The 21106-nt window shown below is 34.9% G+C and overlaps 1 protein-coding gene across 1 annotated transcript in view; it reads left to right on the top strand.

Moving 5' to 3' along the window:
* The window catches only part of LOC135072435 (uncharacterized), a 57692-nt gene that overhangs the window by 24700 nt on the left and 11886 nt on the right, over positions 1 to 21106 (top strand). The window contains exons 3-4 of the mRNA XM_063966334.1: positions 16196 to 16308; positions 17759 to 17854. Coding sequence (XP_063822404.1) covers positions 16196 to 16308; positions 17759 to 17854 — 209 coding nt within the window. The remainder of the gene's footprint in view (positions 1 to 16195; positions 16309 to 17758; positions 17855 to 21106) is intronic.

The raw sequence follows: 21106 nt of genomic DNA, 5'->3' as shown, positions 1-21106 counted from the left end.
TCTCGAGTTACAAAAATGTTAGTGTTGGGACATATCGACAATAATGTCATATTAAATTAAAACTAATTTTTTAACATATTTAACAAATTGTTTTTCTAACTAATTTTTTAACATATTTAAGTCAAGTTATACGTTTTTCTAAATGTTCACTATTAAAAACCAAAAAACATTTCATTCTTAAATAATCAAACATCGGAAATCAATCACCGGTAATTTTTTGGGTATTCATAGCACCGTTGCTCTAGAAGAGATGCCCACCGCCCTCTAGCGAGAGGCAAAAACCACTGAAGAACACTGATGTTAATGACTACGACTTAGGTTGTACACCCTTGACATGAATTTTAAATTTTACTGTCTTTAAATTTAAATCATAATTGTCATTTTTATGAATAAAGATATGAAGAAAAATTGGGTGCATTTTTTTATATCATTTTTTCGAAAACTTACCGATACATCTATGTGAACCGTACGAAACATACCCAGCACTAGTCACATTTGTTTGACAGCCGTCATTCTAATCAAGCTATATTGGATAGACTATAATACACTATCCATAGAAGTGGCCTTACTTCCTTTTCCGTCTGCCATAATACCTACATAAGAAACCTACTACATATTTAAGAAAAATATTGGTCTCTCTTAAAAAAAGTTAATAAACGCGATTAAAAACTTCATATTTAGAAATTAATATTAATAATAAGGGAAAATCATCTTATTTTCCAGTCTGATGTAACTAATTATTTAACAGTAAAGTTCACGACATCTAGCTTGGTGCTCACTTTCGTCGTAAAACTCCGGAATGGACACGACGGGAGTAATTTGTCCAATGGACTGGCCATTTCAAACGCTGGCGAATATTTGCGACAGATTTCTTAAGCCAAGTCGAGATTCATAACTTTCTGATTTCGATTCCGGAAACTTCTGATAGTTTTTGTTCCAACTGCGTCATATTGTGACTATTAAGTACTTATTATGAAAAATAAAATCAAAGTCCAAAATATCTTTATTGTTAAGACCAATTAAATAAGTTCTTACAAATTCTCAAATGCTCTTAAGGAACCTTTAAATATCTAATTATTTTTTCCCCTACCGTTTCGAGAAAACCTTATAAAGTACTTATCTAATACCCAGGCAATATATTTTTATAGATTACTATCTACTTATAATACTCTCAGAATTGCCTCATACGTACAAATATGTATTTGGCACCACTTACAGAATTCTACGATTAATATCGTACATCACAATAGTTCAGCAGTTTCCAACCAATTTGTACCGTCTCCGAAGTTTCAGCATGTCTATGACGTAATTTATTATTAATCCTCAGAAAAGTACGATCTCCCGGTTACTGGCTGCTGTCCTCGCCGAGGTGGAGACCTGTCGCATTAGAAATGATATATTATGACAATCTATCATTCCCCAAGCTTGAAATGAAAACACGTATTCAACATGTGGGTTAGCGGTGAACGGGTAAAGAATAGAGTGAAACTTAAGTGAAACTTTTCCGTGACAGTGTGACAAAAAACTGCAGATTATCTTGCATAGAAGTTTTAGGCAAAAGCCGGATTGTTAAAGTAGGTATTTACGTTTAAAAAAACTACGCAGGGGGACTTGGCTAGTTGTGACACATTTTCTAATCTTTAGACTATGTTGCTTTAAAATTAACTGTTGAATATCCCCTATTTTTAAGCGTTTATTTAGCCAAAAAACAAATATTCTGTAAAAGTACTTTGTAATTCTACGAATTTAGGTAGCCCAGTAACATTATAGCTATTATTACAAGGTAGGTTAGGTATAGGTATTTTTCTGGTGTATCATGGCCGAAGATATTTCATTGCTAAGTAGAGACGCAGCTTAAATAATGAGATTAACTTTCTATGCTTTGGTTGACCGTCAGTCATGCGTTCCGGGGTGGGGGGGGGGGCATTTTTGAATATTCAAACCTTACACATGTTTTTGTTAAAACATGCCAAATTAACCACGTACCTAACTTATAACGGTTCATAAATACTTACTCCTTTGCTCCGCAGGATTGGTACGACCCATGTGAATTTCAATTCGACTAAATTATATGAATCTCAAGGGAAATAAGCAATTATTTCAAACCAAAACTGTAGACAAAGGTTACCTCTTTATTGTTTCATAATAGTAAGGCGGGTCGTTACATTCCCTCTAATATGGTCGAGTGAAGCGATGGCTGGTTCACTCGTCATGTCTGTGAACAGGCGCTGCTTTCGGGGACTGGTCAATCTAAGTTATTCAAATTTATTTATGCGAGTCATTTCTACTAGTATTTAAGTGTCTTAATCTGTAAGTCTAGATATTAGCACACTTGCCAAATGTTGGTCTCGAAGCGCTGGTAGGGTAAAAAGATTATGAGACACGTAGAGGCTCCATAAGAGCAAAATATTTGACGATTTGTAAGCATTATATTATAATAGTCTATGCAAATAAAGAAATGTTGACTTTGACTTAATAAAACTTGGCCGTTTAGTTACCCTGACTAGAATTGAAATAACTGAGTTTTTTAGACTCTTGACTGAAAAACATTTACTACACGCACGAATTTCGTTTGTCATGGATCACATACTATGTCCATATTAGGAATACAAATAGCGCAGTTTATGTGATCCAACTTGTAATCTAAGCGAATTACCGTACTAACATCGGGTCGACTATGTTTTTTCAAGCTTAGCATTATAATTTCATTTCACATTACGTAAATTCGTCACGACGTGGTGGGTAGCGTCCCCAAGGAAAAGTTAGAGTTGACTTTATGAATATTACGCCTCCGCGTTGTTTTTGTAATTGCCTCTCTGCCACGTTAGTGGATTTTAACGTGGCAGAGAATGTAATGTAATGCTTATCATATCCGCGGATTTTTGTTATTATCAGAGAACTTTCACACCCTATAAATATGCGCCGCACGTACCGTTTACGAAACGAAGTGGTTTTACCTACCCATTGAATTAGATGATACTTCTTAATAATATTGATTAATGACTTTCAGATGATACATTAGCCTAGCGTCCCAAGCAACACTTATTTAGGTTAACAATTAAATTGACAAACAAAAACTTTAAAAATCTTTCAAGTAAGTAATACATTAATTTATTCCGTTTATAATACGAGTATTAACAACCAGCGAAAACGAAACGCCGTTGTTATCGAATGCACAAAAGAGAGTTCGGAGCGAACATCGCTTCCATTTATCTACATTTCACGTTTAAACGGTTTATTATCGAGCTCCGCCGGCACGACACAGCGCCATAGAGCGGTATCTAGGGATTATTACGTGTTGCGAACGAGTCCATACTTTAGTGTTATGTTGCCTTTAACACTGCCTACTGATCGCAAACGTTTTCAAAACTCTGATGTTTGCTACTGCCCTCTCCAATTCGCGCGCAAGAGACAGAGAATTGGAGAGAGCTTCGGCAGAATAACAGCGTCATGTTCTGGGTTCTACCAGCTCAGAGCATGACACATGCTGAACGGTAGCCATTTTTGTTTCTAACTTGACTGCTTTTATTCAAACTGTGCAATTTTAATTTATGTACGAACAAAATAAATATTTTTCTTTACTTTCAACTGGTAATTTGCCTAATTTTCCTCTTAAACACACAGACAGTATCTAATAAAACATTCAGTATGTAATATAAACGACGCTCAACACTTTATTCAGTCTCAGTCATACCTACATTCTATTTTTGATTACTAAAACCAACCTATACCTCAATCTATATTGAGGCTTCAAATTGAATTATATTTGGATTCTACGCTTGACATCTCTATAGATTATCAGCTTTGATAAAAAAAGAATAATAATTCAATTTAGAACAACTAAATCCGTGCCTGTTGTCATTTTATTTCGTTTTCGTTTACAGACATACAATTTAAAAATTAATACGAGTAAAATTAAGTACGTGCCCTCGGGATTTTTGTTTTGGAGGTACATTTATACACGAATATTGCATACTGAGAGTTTAACATTTATTAAGTTTACTCTGCTCCTAATAACAAATAAGCTACTTCATAATGGGCAAAGCTCATTTATTTATTAAAATGATATTGGCTTGCAAACAATTTCGACGCAAACCGAGTAAAATAAACAAAATAGCAGTTTTATGTAACAACTATTAAATAATAATATGTTCGTGAGCTAATTTGAATAACATGTACCTATGTTTTTTGTTTTTACCTAAGGTTTTTCATAGGAAGAGTCTAGTTTATTTTTTACACCAATAAGGTTGAGTTGCACCACCTGATTTTAACCGTAACTTTGACGATAACCGGTGGTTTTTGTATGGAATTTGACACATTTTTGAAGATTGACAAAGTTAAAGTAAAATGGTGCAACCCAGCCTTAGGTACTCATTCCTAGACCAAGCAGAAGTTTAACTGTGATGTGTCTTGATAATGAGTACACAGATATTAACATACTTTTGAATTAATTCAGCATTTACTATTTTTATATGTCTTCACCACCTGAAATTAGCCTTTAAATTGGACTGTAAATACTAACAATGCCTAAATATGTATTATCAAAACAGTAATCAACTATTCAGTGCTATAAATACTTATCAAATTAACTTGCTCTATTCTAACTTCAAAGATTTATCGATCGAGTCGAACACAGACTGAAATCTATTCTTAGTTTTATAAGTTCTGAAGTGATCTCGATCATTCCTATACATATTTTACTGATTAATTTGGCACCCACGCATCGGACTCTACATAAAAATACGTTGAGGGGAAATGTAGAGCGATGAGCAATTGAGCACAGTAACTAACACTAATAATTTAGTCATGACCTATGATTACTTTTTAAATACTACAAGGCATTTATTCCATTCAAACTAACCTAAAAATCTATGGAAAATTCAAGACCTTCTTCGATTTCGTTTGACCTAGGCAATTAAAGTAATTAAAAAAAGCTCGATATACTGACTAAATAGCAGACAGTTGGATCGTTAAGTTTTAACAGTCTGACCATGTTTGGTTGGGCTTCATTATACAAGAACGATTGATATGCGGCAACGTATTGGAAACATGATCTTTGAATGGCAGAATGATATTGTGATATCGGTCAGCCACCAGATCGGGTGGCTCGTGTGCCGGACTGGCGCCCGCGGCGTTAATTGCTTTACTATGGTGATCGCTACTAAAGCGCTATTACTGAACTACAAGCCTAGAAATGAATAAATACCTTATGTATATCACCGTAAGATTGTAAAAACCGTTAGATTACAATCTAACTCGCGAGATTGTAAACTGTCGAAAGATTGTGAACAGCAACATACTGCTTACAATGTAACGCATTATTTTTCATTATTCTTCTTTACCAGTTAAAGAAAATTACCATTTTTAAAAACAAAATAACACAACGCCTTTTAAGTGCCATAACGAATATAATTGTTCCATAACGGACAACGGCACATTAAGTTGAAAACTCTGGCATCTTATGTAAGTTGTAATAGATGTGATTATACCCCGAAATGTGAAGGTTGTACTATACAATTCATTCTCCATTTTCGTGTTGGTATTTTTATTTCTCATAATATAATTTCAGCAATTAGGACGCAGTCGTGCCTAACGTTGTGTTAGCTTTAAAATATACACATAATATTCATGAAATATCATATCGTCATGAGCATTTTTGTGTGCCAATATCAGCGTTTCATTAAATACCTACATTTTTCTATTATTTTGTTTTTACGCACTTTAAATTATTTAACCAACTTTTACCAAGTGATTTACGACATTTAATTAGTGAGAAATTGCGACCGTGTTTAAATCGCGGACTAGGGCTAGCTTTTCTGTAACAGACTGATAAAATTGAAAGATAGGTTGAAATTTAAAAACAAAATTATTGATTTGATTAAAAACTTAAGGTAAAAAGCAATAAAAAATTGGGTAAAATCAGACAGATCAACTTGAATACTAAATAAAAACCCAAGTAGGTATTTTAATTGTAGGTACGATAGTTCCGAAATTACGGCTTAATTGTTAGTTAAACCAGCATTAAGTTGAGTCAGCGATAAGATTGAGCCGCGGGCGTGTTGCGGGTAGGCTGATATGTAAATACACCGATTGTTCTTAATGGAGGAATGGCACGCAACACCTCAGCCTGTAGCGTTGAGTGTTTCAGCAGCAAAAATAGGATTAACAAAGAACTAATTTTGTATTAATTGCTCACGACGCAAGTTTAAGACTTATAATACGAATTTTTAACAGTTGTTTTGCCAATTTTATGTGTCTACCCACCCAGTGTCTAAGGCTGGGTTGCACAATCTTACTTTAACTTAAACAATCGTCAAAAATCTGTCAATCTCCATACAAAAAGCACCGGTTATCGTAAAAGTTACGGTCAAAGTTAGGTGGTGCAACTCAAACTATGTCTAAAATACAATTTTATTTCTAATAGAGTATAATAATGTTATCATTCGGCGAAACATTTTTAGACACGACGTTTACTTAAACGCAAATCGCCGATGAACCAATCTATTTGCACATAGGTTTAAACATGTAAAAGTCAAATAGGATTGACGTTAGGTCAACATTTTCTATTTGGATAGTTTGAATAGTCGCTAGGGAGTACTAGCATGAAACGGCGTAACTTAAAATAAATACTAGAGCCGCTTTCCCAACATACAAATGTTTGTCCCAGGGCGTGATTCAGACCCGGGGCCCGAAGATCCGGGGTAAATATTTTAGTAGTCAACTTTAGAGATGGGAAAACTAGGATAAACTCAAACGCAGCTCAAGAAGTCAGCCCTGCGGTAAAACTGCGATCTCAATTGTGGTAAAAGTACTTAAGGGAAAAGCGCGAAATTCTTGAGAGGAAGGACGGTGCGAAAGTAGAGTTTTAGGGTTATCGTGGCATAGTTTAGTTTGCATACCAGCTGGGTTTAACCCTAGGCGCAGACCACGGATTTTTGTTGGCCGATATTTGGGTCGGGCTGTTGATCAGTATGGAGATGTATGAAAGTGCGCACATTATACCGATTTGGTATCGGCCGATTCTTCATACATATTATAATCGGGCCCAACTATCGGCCAACTAAATGTCGGTGGTCTGCGCCTAGGCTAAATCCTATGGGGAACAAAATTTCAAAATAATGCCCGTTAAATTAGTATAATTGTTATTTCATGATGTTAATTTCAGTATAATGTTAATTCGTTGATAGTTACCATAATAACAAGAAGTGGAGCCTAGCTACGAACAGGGGAATTATTTTTGTAAAAATACATTTATAGTTTGTTATTACGTACTAGGTATATTAAGTTAATGATAATAGCGTAACATTTTAGCGGAGCTAATTATTTATTTAAATTACACACGCTCATTATGTGTGGTGTGTTTTGTTAAACAAAATATTATGGTTAAAGTTGCCCAGAGGTAAACATTTCGATTCTAACAATAAAATAACGTTCTGCGCTTAATCCGGGAATAAACTCATATTGTGGGGCTTTTTATCTTTGTGTAGTAAATATTTATCTCTCCCTAAGCGAATGCAGCAAGTTTTTACCTTATTCTATTTGTATTAGGTATAGTTACCAGGTTTCTACCTACCACACAATTGTGTATCTTAGATTATTTAAATTAGTAAAGTTTATTTTAAAAAAATTGAGATTTGTTGCCTGGCTTTTTGTTTAGAATTAACTCTTTTCAGGATAGGTAATTACCTAATATTGCTGATTTAATAGATGCATGTAAAGTAGTAGATTAAGTAGGTACGTAGAAAGTAAGCAGAACTAAGTTTCCAATACTTGATTTTCAGTTAATAAATATAAAAAACCTTCAGAGCCAATCACGAAAAGTAAGCCATACAATAATAGGCCCATATTTTCTAGACTAACCTGAGAAGTTCGCAGTGAAAGATTAGACCAAAACTTACCAAGTTCGCAACGTTGGATGTAATCAAAATTCAATTAAAGTGCTACCCCAGTTGCGTAGTTCGGAGTAGGTATTTGAAATTCTTCCCTCATGCCAACTAGCAGCGGTTTATCTTTTAGAGGTACATATTTTACAAGGCTTGATTTGATGAGAGTGCTTGAGGCTGTAGCTGTATGGCTTCGAAAGACTTGATTGAGTAAACCAGTTTATTTCCTCTGACTTAACTAACTGTACTTCTTTCTAAACCGTTGCGGTAACATCTGAAATCGTCAACTTTGGTAGCAAACTACGTGTAAGCGTATAATATTAGCAGCAATAGTGACGTACATGACGTAGCTGAATCGGCTAATAAGCAAAATTTTTAAAAGCCGCTTTGCACGTCTTTTTTCACAGAATGATATTCGTATATGATAGGTACAGAAAAGTTAAGACCGTATACATAATATGTATATTAATTATGTCCACTGTAATATAAAATGAATGTGGTTTTTATTTAACTCACTGTAACTCATGAATATCATAATTTGTCATAGAAAAGCTACCAAAAGGTTATTTTTGTTATTCCACCTATGAAACTAGTCTATTTTCACGTGTTTGTGTTTGACTCAACTAAATTGAATGTTTCGTCGGTAAATATTTAGCAACGCAGCTCGCACGAGTTATCGTTCCTAACTTTAGTGATTAATTTCGTTCTGGCATGGCAGCAATCGAATTACGTACAAAGCAATCAAATCACGCCTTTTTGAGATAAAGATACAATCGGCCTCGTGAAAACAGAGGACACTATTTAGGTACCGAAAAACGTAATCATCGAGGACATAAAACAAGCCTTAGTAAAAACGTTGACTCTCCCAGTAGTGTTTGTAGAATCGAGTGGACGGGAGTGAACCGATAGAATGTAAATTTCGTTCCGGCGAGCTTCCTTTGCCGCGAGATGGAGATTCCGTTCTCCGGAAGCGGAAATTGCCGCTGTGGACAATCCTATTCCAGTCTTTTATTTATACCGCGATACTGCTGCTTAAATTGCAGATGGCGGATTGTGAGTAACTCTAGTGAAAATTTTAGCGCTGGAAATTAGAATAGCTCGTGAATAATATTATAATTAGTAGTGTGAATTCATGTTGATGTGTATTTATTTGTTTTTACTTTTTTATTTTCATTAATATCTTTTTCTTTAATTGTATTCTGGCCTCTGCAATACAAGTAGCTAGTCCCAATTGTATGTAGGTATCATCTTTCATAAATACTTTTTATTTGTTTCTTATGCTTCGGGGTCTCAGTGATTGGTTATTGTTATGTAAAAAGTCATGGGTTTGGTATCTGCTTTTAATAATAAAGTAGTAGATGACCCGGAATTATTAGTTTCCTTGAAACAAGGATATTATCCTTACTACGAGACCATGATAAATTGGTGTTTTGTATGGCGCATTTGTTATTTATTCATGAGGTTTATTTTTACCCCCGCGTGACGACAGCGCGACGTGACGTTATCAATGACAAGTTACTGTGCTGACTATTTTGAGACTTGCTCTTATAAGATATGCAATGCCTAGTCGATGTTCTTTTCTTATCTTGTGTGGTGGACAATAAAGTGTGTTGTATCTATCTATCTATACCCAACAGAACACATTTTGCAATGAAGGATTTAATGTCGAGACAGACTTGATCATCAAATTATCAAAATAATTATGTTCAAAAACTGTCTCAGGAATCTTTCTTTTACAGGCTAACTAGACTAAGAGCTGGTGAACGCCAGACCTAACCGGTTACATTCAATAAATTTACCTAATTTGTCTCCATTAAAAAAAAAATTCTAGGTATCCTTTATTGGGAGCATACGCTGACAAACTTTCAGCTTTTATAAAATGACGTAGGTCTGGCGTTCACTAGCTCTTACTCCATCATTATTCCTTCGAACTTTTATCAAAAGCCTAACGATATCAAAGTTTTCGAATCAAACTCTACTGACAAATACAATCCCAAACATCACAACACCACGCACAAGTAGGTATATTAGAGTGTAACATAACCAAAATTGTTTGTTAACTAACAACACTGAAGTTGATAGAGTGGGTTCACTCTAAAATGAATAGGCAGAGCATATTTTATTTATTTATTTATTTTGGCTTTTCAACAATGAGTACACTATTAAAATTTAAAATACATAACTAAAATTACACGTATAAGTGCCCCATCACTTAAAGCACTGCATCTGCTAAATAATGTGTAACTACGCAAAAAAAAAATGCAAATATATACTACATACAGTACAATTTTATATTGAATATTATAGTGAAGCGATGGCTGGTTCACTCGTCATGTCTGTGAACAGGCGCTGCTTTCGGGGACTGGTCAATCCAAGTTATTCCAATTTATGTATGCGAGTCATTTCTACTAGTATTTAAGTATGTAATCTGTAAGTCTAGATATTAGCACGTCACTACCTTGTTTAATATACCACGCAATTTTGTATACCCATTATACACTATACAAGAATGCATGGTAAATTCAGTGAACTGCTCCTGAATCGAATGTACCTACTACTGCTATTTAAACCGGCAGACAGTGGTGACTGAGTTTGTTGCGGCGCTCCTTCTCAGCACTTGCCAAATGTTGGTCTCGAAGCGCTGGTAGGGTAAAAAGATTATGAGACATGTAGAGGCTCCTTAAGAGCAAAATGACGATTTGTAAGAACTATTTATTAGTCTAAACAAATAAAGAAATTTTGACTTTTGACTTTTATTGCTACAGTATTCGTGTGATTGTAGAGACAACGTCAGGACATGAGTAGGTAGGTACGTGGAACCATCATGATGTCATGAATCCAGATTTTTTAAAACAAGTCTCCTTTGAGTAAAAGAGAATGCTCTATAGAATGTATAAAATATTTGCGATATTTTAATCAATGGAGAAGGAATTCGAAAAATGAGCGTTGGAACGCACGTAATAACTTTAAATGCCTATAAAATTATATGGAACGTAATTATTATGCTTTTCTTCGACTGAAGTTTCACGCAATATCGCATGGGACATTGTTTATTCTGGTATTGAGTATTTCTTATCGAGTAGCAAAAAAATTACTATGCTTATGAATAAGTTGGTTTTATCATTTCACATGAGATAAGGAGGAGAGAATGTAAGCTCAAATGATGCAGTTCGCCAACATGTTTATATGACTTCTAATTAATTCAAATCTACTCGTAATTTATTTGTTTTCAGTTATAAAAACCAAGATAGTCGTTAAACGGAAAGCTCAAGATGTTATACGAGTATTACAGCCAGTAAAACAGTCTTACGAGGTCACTCGAGACTTCTGTTCACTCTTCTAAGCTATACTATATGGTGCCAGCAAGTTATGGATAGCAGTTACTCTTAGATTACGTCATAAAGTGAAATAGTGACACCCTTGAGAAGGAAGATAAATATGGACACGCCAACCCAGCCTAATAGCAGACCCTCGAGTAACTTACGTTGATGGAAGTGAGCTATAACTTGAAATTTACGTGGTGGCTTAGCCTCCTTAGTTAACCCCCCTGAGTTTCAAATTTAAATCGTATGGTTCAAGAAATAAACGCTTATTGGCATTGTTTTGCTTTGATCTTTGAATTGAGACGACAGGGCTGCTTTGTGCGTAGGTACTCCTGTAGAATTGAATGGATAAAGGTCCCAAATTACTCGATCGACGGTTCTAAAGTTATTTAATTGCTTGAACTATTATGGTGGCTATGTCTTTTCAGTTGTCTGTATGGTTTTGTAGGCTTGTAGGCACCTACCTACACAAACGTTAAGTACCTATCTACGTTAATTTATAATGTTCAGTGAGTCGGTGATAAAAGTACCTATTATATTTTTTAAATACGATTATAATTTAAATACTCTGGATGCTGAATTGAATGAAAGAAGGAAATACTAAAATTATTAATACAAGATATTGAAAAATTGCAAAATCTTTTGATTCGACCTAGGAACTTCCTTACGTAAAATATACCGACAAAACTCTTGAACATGTAACACTCAAGTTCCACTTGTGATTGTAATTTAACCTCTACTAATTGCTCAGCAGCTAATGAACACATAGAAAGTTTATAACTGTTGTAAATTAAGAGCATTAGTTTGGGGATAATTTCCACCCCATTGATTAATGCTCGTTTCGCATTAGGAGCGAATATTGCGTAATTACGGTTTGTATGGCTGAAATAGAACAAACAGAACAACATACACACTTTCCTTTTCGATAATAGCCGTAATACTCAAAAATGTATAATCACTTTTGCGTTCACGTAAAATGCCTGTGATAATGATGTGCAGTTATGAGCACTTCTGATTTATGTAATAATATCGATCCCTTACGTAGAAAAATACCCTGCAATTTTTATAAATATTTAAAAAACTAGTCTGATATAAACTCCAGCGTTCTTATTTGACACGCTAAACTGATTCTGAGTGTGGTATTCTGGACATACAATAGAGACTGTCAATTTTGTTTGAGGAGTATTTATACAAAATCTACTAAATGAGAGATTGTATTGTCTTAGCAACCTTAACATAACTTTATTTTGCGATCAAAGATAAGTTTTCTCTAACATAGCTAGGTCTTAATATTTTTCACCTTTATTCTAAGAAAAATTGGCACCTATTGCCAGGTACTATACGATTACCTACAAACGCTGTTAGTTACCACTACCGTGCGACACGCAGGCGTGTATCATAAATATGCCTAAACGCTCAGCGTAATTAAAACCTCACGTATAATATACTTAACGTCTTCATCGCCTTAACAAGTTAATGTTGTTTCCCAAATTCCTCGCGCTTACTTGAAGTTAAGTATGATGAGAATAGCCAGGTGAGCACTCTCCGGGTTTTCCTTGATGAATGGGGCTTAAGTATGTTGTTTTAGTCACTCTTCATATTAAACTAATACGGTATAATATGGATTTATTAAATAAACAAAATGTATCTACAATTATTATTTATGAATACTTATTCAATAAATCATTGCTTATAAAACCAAAGCTCAACCAATTTTCCGCAAACCAAAAGATAAAGAATACGTAATTTAATACTGTTAGCAACATAAATATTTACTCAGCTGTCGTCTAATAAAGTCGAAATAATATTCTAGATACCTACTTTATTCGGGTTAGAAAGAAAATGTTTAGTCTTACTACCTAATTATTTACGCTAGCTATTGTTTAAGCAAATAAAAACAAACAGAGCAAGCTAAATAAAACAGTTTAAAAAGTATAAGCTTCTCATATGCCTTCTGACGCTTTTTTTTTTCGAACTGTACTTACAGGAATGGTTCATGGACAGTTTATGAAATAATTTAAGATAACCTATTGTGGTAAACACTTGAGATAGTAATATACGTGCGGTGGCGATTGTAATAACTGTCATCGTGCAAAATGGAGCGACATCGCGCTTCGGCTCGAATATTTGCGTTCAAAAATGCACTTTGAGAGCGATAAATTACACATATTGGCTTCGTGCAGGCGAATTAAAATTGATAACCCAGTTACGGCACGACAACGGACAGTTTTGCTGTTATTGCTGTTTCTGTTAATTTTTATGTTATCTTGTGTCACCGACATTGTACACACGGCCACACTGTTAACTATCCATTTCCGTTTTTGCTCTCGCTCTAATCAAATGGTGATTCTTTGTGATAGAACGAGATGACATGACTGGCAATGGGCAGTTGACACTGTTGCCGATAGTACATTTTAACACAACTGTCGCAAATCTATGTCTAAATCTATGGTAACATTTTTATTTCGGATTTTGTTCAATTATTTCTTTCTGCCTCATCATAAGTGTCATAAGGCTCAGCGTAAAATACGCTTGAAAAGCTTAACAGACTTACAAAGGCTGTGTCTCGAAGCTCAGTCGTTGGCGACAATAAAAGTTGTGTGTTCAAGTCCTACTTTTGAGTGTGGATTCATACTAGAGAAAAGTTATAGAATACATGCCTCTAATATAGTTTATTAATTTGCGTTACGAAACAATTACCCAGCATATACCATTGGGAAAACTTCCTAACTAGCTGACGTGTAGGTACTTACTCGTACTTACTCGAGTGTTACTGCCAACATACCTTCCAAAATACTGCACTACAAGTCTACAATAACGTAGTAACTGCAGATGTTCCGTCTGGTTCCGAAAAATATGTCCCGAGTTAGTCTGAAAGTTTAATAACTGTCAGCGACTAACCGAAGCGTTCGGGAACGACGGAAAACGAATATTTCAGTTTAAAATACAAAAATCGACCTTACAGTCAGTAAATATACCCAGGGACTGTAAGGGTTAAAATATTTATAGCGTAAGTTACAAATTCAGGCCCCCAACTAACTAACAGGTTGTGGGTATGCGAGCAAAATTAATGCTAAAAATAATTACATTAGGTACGGGCAGTTAAACAAAAATACACACGAGATTTGTATCTCGGACTCGGTCCTCGGATCCATGGACGCGCCATTTCCGTACACGCACAAACTCTTTTTTATTTTATATGTGTAAAAATAAAGATTTTTGTAGTCAAACCACAAAATAATAATAAGTACTGTCAAACTAGTTATTTTATGAAAAATGAAAGGTCCGGGATAAAATATTTTAAAACAAAAAACAACAAACCATTTCAAAACGTCACGTCACGATAATATCTCACTCATGATCGTAAAGCTACTGTTTCCGTGATGGCATTGTATCTTCGTTAATTAATAGACTTTAAAAAAACATCATTCGATTATAAAAACTGATCGAGATTTTAAAACCTGAATTTCATTGTCACATTTAGCGAACGACTCTATTAATATTTCACGTAAGGATCATTACTTACACAAAATAATCTTAAGAGATGTGAATAATTCTCTTTGCTTATTCACATGTTACTTAGAAGTAGTTAGAAATTGAGTTGTTATCTAGGTACAGTAGGTTTTTTTATGGGACGGATCACCTGATGGTAAATGTTTACCGTCGCCCATAGATACCCGCAGGTATAATAGGTATAACTTAATTAATTTATCTCCTAGAAGGCATCAACTTAAAACTTTCTCTTCACCTCAATATTGCTCACATACCTAATGATTAAAGTTGTTTTTGATGAGACCTTCGCCACCTTACCAGTGAATATGAAGGGTGTCAACAGTATAATTGCCACTTGCCTCAAATAGTGGGTTAATATTCCGAAGAACGTAGATATTATACATGATTAGGGGTAAACGTGTGAACAATGGTGATGTGCTGTCGACATCAGATCTTTTTGTTGCAATATAGAACTTATTACAACTGCTCAAGACTCTACTGTATTTAGCTTGATGTGCCGTTGTCTTTACATAGATCGCGTGCCGCTATTGTCACACTAATTATATGTATACTAGCTTTCCGCCCGCGGCTTCGCCCGCGTGGAATTTTGTCTGTCACAGAAAAACTTTATCGCGCGCGTCCCTGTTTCAAAAACCGGGATAAAAACTATCCTATGTTCTTTCCCGGGACTCAAACTATCTCTATGCCAAATTTCATCAAAATCGGTTGCGAGGTTTAAGCGGGAAAGCGTAACAGACAGACAGACAGACAGACAGACAGACAGACAGAGTTACTTTCGCATTTATAATATTAGTTGGGATTATTAACGGTAGGTAAGTATAGAGAATTTGATGAGTGAAAATGTATAAAGTTTTGGTGATTTACGTACGGGTATTTTAGTACTAATCGATTTATCATTTAAGCTGAGTTGCACTACCAAACTTTGACCGTAACTACATATGTATAACGATAACCGGTGTTTTTTGCATAGAGTTTGACAGATTTTTAACGTATCTCAAGAATCTGCTATATAAATCTATATATCTGCTTTAAAATGGCACCTATTTTGCAATATATCTGTCTTGCTGTATGTACAGTCAGCGTCAAATAGTTCGTCACACCCAAAGTGGTCAAAAAGTTGACAGCCTTATTCCAATTGTAACAAAGACGCGTTACGAACTTATTGACTACTTTGGGTGTCACGAACTATTTGGCACTGACTGTACCAGAAGCAAATGGAGCCAATGGAGGATTTGTCCAGACAGTTTGGGGAGAATATATTCAGTATACGTAGTTCTTGCAACTCACGAAGGCGAGTGAGCTTTACTTGTGTGTGTACGTGTACATGCACTTAATGATAGGAAAATGTCTATCAAAACTTTTCCAGGCCACCACACATGTAAAGCTCACTCGCCTTCGTGAATTGCAGCAACTTTAACTCATTATGCACTGTAAGTTGACGTGACCGACCGTACAGTACTGGAATGTGTTTCGCAGTGGCGGGTATGAACGATGTATGGGTGGAGCTGCGTGCGCCGAGGTTCGTTGTGCATCGGAACAACGTGGTGCTGCGCTGCGATCACAATGTCGATCCGGCTTCGATTTATAAGGTACATTGTTTATTTAATTTTATTAATTAATGCACGAAACAACTTCTTCTTAGATTAAAAAAATAAGATTAGAATGAAAGTACGTGTTTAACTGGTTGCTAGAAGATGGCCATGATAATATCAAGATATACCGAATAATGTTGATAAGGCCACATGTGGTGAAATTCTTTAAACTTGCGACGTGATTTCAGATAGGTACATAATGTAAAATGATTTGCGATTTGGTTAGCAATTTTATACAAACTACGACGAACTCGTCTTTCTGACTCCAAATTGAATACTTCAGAGATGGCCTAGCGACACGGGCGTGGCTAGTGGATTCAACCAAATAGCAAAACACCAATCGATACTAGTGCTATACCTTTACCATTGCTGGGCTAAAGATACCATACAAAAGACCAACAATTTGTAACAATCAGGAAAACATAACATAAATTTACTTAATTAGATAACAGCAGAAAATTTCTACGAAAGCAGGAAAACAGTTTTAGCTTTACAGGAAAGGTTTCTGAAAACCTTCAACCGTAGCCTTTGTATGTTCATGTAAATAAGTAACAGTAATAATTTTATTAAATATAATAACAGTGCTCCCGCTTTACATACTCCGCCATTGTCTGAATTGTTTGAGTGCAGGAAAGTACGTATAAATAAACGCATTTCGAGCAATGCAATTTGCTTCGGCTTAAATTCAGTTTGTGATAATATGAGTCGTACGCCATCGGTTTAAAGTTCAAATATAATACATCCCGGTGAAACTGGAAAATAATTTTTGCCTGTGGCCAGGTGGGCAATATTGCATAATGACCCTTAAGTTAAACGGCTTAAAGTGCATGCAATAACCCAGGATAAAGACAGAGAATCGCATTGTTTGCGGCTGGCACTGACTACTTTAAATTAACTTGAGTGTAAAGTTTTTTAACGTAGGATTTTCCACAAAATAAATTTGATAAGCACGGGCGCGTGGACTTTTAAAATATGTGGACGTCCGAATGAGTGGAATTCCATTGTGAAGCGACTGTGTTGGTTCTGGGTTGGAGCTATTTGTGCTATTGACTAGTGCGAATTCACGTTTGTGTTTCAGCGAATTTGGAATAGGGTATATTTGTCGGGTCGCTGTTTGTTCAGTCTTTATTCACGTAAACATTTCAATCATTCGAAATAGATTCAACATGTTACATAAAAAAACACTCTACTATTGTGACACTCAAAAGCACATGCACTTAAATCTAAAGTGCAATTTAATTTCGTTATAATTATAACACTAGAGTTGATATTTACATAAACCCATGGTCTTTCTTTACATAAAATACGCTTTTCAGTTAATCTCATAAGGTTTTTAACGTGTGTACTTGTGATTTAAAAACATTTGATTTTTTTGTGATATTTGTATTAAACGAAGTACGAATAATATTGTTTATCATGATATTTTAGATGGTTATTTGTTTCGCAGGTGGTTTTCTACAAGAATGGACAAAGACTCATGAAGTACGTCCGAGAAAGAGACCCGCCTTACGAGCTTTATAACGTGACAGGTGCTGATATAAATGTAAGTAATATTTTTAAAAGATCGGAGTCATTTTAGTAGAATAACGTAAAAACTACTATCTTTTTAACATAAGTTTAATGCACGACAGAGACCCTTTAGTAATTCATATTTAGAAAATAGTGAAACAGCAGTGCTAGGCGTATTTTCATGTAGTATTAATCAAACCAGTAATATTAATGCAAAATTTATTGTTTAAACATAAACTGGTAAATGTGAACACAGCTTTCACTATGAACATTGGTCAAATGGCGTTAAATTTCATGGCTTAGTTAATCACTATTTTCTTAAAACAAATGCACTATAGTTATACTTTAAAATCAACAAGGAAAACATTGTCGTGTCAAGTATTCGTTCCAAAAGTTAAGTTTTTATCAGTCTGTAGTCATAAAACATTATTACGTTTCACAGTCCCGTACGTGCTCTTTCCCATGCGTCCAAGTTTGGCACAACTTCCAATACTCTACTATATCTAATGAACAGATAGCAACATAGTGGGTGAATAGTGAGGATTTTATAGATAAATAGCTATTATTCACGGTCGCCCACGTAGATTTTGGGTCCTCACAGAAAGCCTATCGTTTTATGCAAAAAAATAAAAAACACTTTGTAAACGATGTCATTAATAAGTAATTCACAATCATGTGTTCAACGATTAAACGAGAAAACCTAAATATAGAAAAGACCGAACAAGATTTGTAATGTTTAAATATTTTTACCGCGGCCGATCTTACATCATTTCGTCCGAAATTCCTCTGGAATCCTAAACATCTGACCCTGGTAGCAAAACAATTGTCCCTGGAGCTTTTGTTAACCTCTGGGAGCCTCCAGGAATTAATTCTTTGTTTTAGTAGGTACTATGAATTATTTTGTCATTGTAAAACATAAATAAAAAAGATATAACGCGAGACCATAAGATAAGCTTCCACGAAAACTGAGTCACATACATTGTATTATTTAATTCCCGTTATAATTAATTCCTGTAGAAACTTTGTATTTAACAAGCAACTAAACTATAATTTGGTAGGCATGCTACGATACTACGAAATACTACGATCGATGATCTCGTAGCTACTCTGCTACATCAATGTTACGGACTTGCTACAGACCAGTTTCGTAGCAGATAATAATGTTCTTGCAAAACCGGGCTATATTGGATCGTACTGCTATGCAATATTCGCCTCTATGAAGCTTAAATCGTTTTCGAGTTATTCGAGATTATCAACTGACAATAAAGTCCAATTAAATTATTTTTTAAACCGTTTTCAACCTACATAAAAGATAATAATGAATGAACTTCGTTTTATCCATTTTATTGTTGTCCGTTAAGTGAAGATATCTAATGGATTCAGGTTCCACAATAATTAATGAGCAGTGGAAAGTACTCCGTCATTTACTTTGGAAGCAAATAAGGTAGCCTTTGTCGGCTCACTTTGATGGAATGGTAGCAATTTGAATGGGGTTATTGAGATTAAGATAAGCTTCCACTTTTATGGCTTTATACTTTTAGTAAATGACTCTATTTTATGCATTATAAATTTTTATTAATTGTATTAATATAATAATCGAGGGAGCCTCAGGTGTCTCAGAACTTAGGGTGAGTTGCACCACCTAACTTTGACCGTAACTTTAACGATAACCGGTGGTTTTGTTATGGATATTGACAGATTTAGTAAGATGGTGCAACCCAGCCTTATTATTTGATTGAATTAATCTGTGCGTTTGAATCGATTAAAGAGTATCGGTCTTATTCATAATAAAATGCTAATATAGGTTTAAAACCTACATTAGCTAAAACGTTTGATAGGCTTAAAACACTCTTATAAACCTCTGATAAAAAACGTTATTCATAATCGTTTATAAACCTTTGATAGCTAAAACAGAGTTTAATATTTTCTTTCCACAGACTATACAAAAAGAATGAACGAAAACAGCTTTTTTGGTGATTTAACTTGATGGACCATGTAAAATCATAGACAAATCGCAGAAAAAAAAAACAAAAAATTGGCAGCTGTGACGTTTTACTTACTGACATTGACATTTGGCACGAAAATTTAATAAAGTTTTCGGTTTTTTCGATCAACTCCCAAGTTTTATCAAACTTTTATAAAACTTGGGATTGTATGTTCTGGATTCTGTACCTCTTACCCTGTACTCTGCAATAAGCTCTTACGACGACCCGGCTAGTTACATCGGATACTAATTATGTCCATGACGAAGGAGAACAGACCGCCTAAAAGGCAACGATCAGAAAACTGGTTGGAGGAAGATAAGGTAGTACTTATTTTTAGCCTGATAAAGTGCCTACTAATTTTTGTAGCATGGTTTTATTTATGTTTGACGCCTAGTGTTTGCTTTTCAGTATTTGCTGAAAGAGTTGGTGAAAGAAAGAGTAAATGCAATCGAAAATAAAAATACAGACACTAACACGAATAAACGGAAGGTTGCGGCTTGGGCTGATTTACAAACAACGTTGGTACATCTTTTGATTTCTGCCTTCAATATAAAATTTTGCCTTTACCTGTAATTCAAAATCCTGTCATTTCTTTTTCAGGTTTAATTCAATGTGCGCTGGTATGAACCGCTCCATTACCCAGTTAAAATCGCAATGGAGCCTCATAAAAATCAGTGCGAAGAAAGACAAGACCATTGCTAGGCAGGCTCAAATTAAAACTGGCGGTGGTCCACCATTATCAGTGCCTGACGATAGGGCTGATGATATAGCATCTTGGTTGCCCAATGAATTTGTAGTCGATGTTAACAGATTTGACTCGGACTCAAATAAAAGTGAATTAATTAACATTCAAGAGGAGGAATCAACTCAAAATACGCAAGATCAGGAATTGATAAATAATGAAGAAATCCAATATGAATTGGTGGTACTTGATGAAGAAATAGAAGATACACATGCTTGTACTACTAGAGGCATATTGGAAGATAAAGAAAATAAAAAAGTAGAGGCAAAAGAAAATAAAGCAAAACCTAATTTTAAAGCACCAGCAATCAAAAAAAAAAGGAAACTGTTAAACAAAGAAGGCTTAATTGATTTAAGCAAAGTTAGGATTTCCGAAATTGCAGAAACAGAATCAAAATGCCGGATTGAACTGCATGAAGTTCAAATGGAAAACGAACGGAAGAAAGGGAGAAACTTGGATCTTGAGCATCAATTATTACAGGAAAAACTTAAATATTACACTCACATTAATAAAGAATAATAAGTCTTTTGATGTTAAAGTTTTTCAAGTACTAACAGAT

This window comes from Ostrinia nubilalis, chromosome 6, assembly GCF_963855985.1.
Source record: "Ostrinia nubilalis chromosome 6, ilOstNubi1.1, whole genome shotgun sequence".
Taxonomy (NCBI): domain Eukaryota; kingdom Metazoa; phylum Arthropoda; class Insecta; order Lepidoptera; family Crambidae; genus Ostrinia; species Ostrinia nubilalis.
The sequence above is the reverse complement of the archived record's forward strand: the minus strand, read 5'-3'. Positions and strand labels throughout refer to the sequence as shown.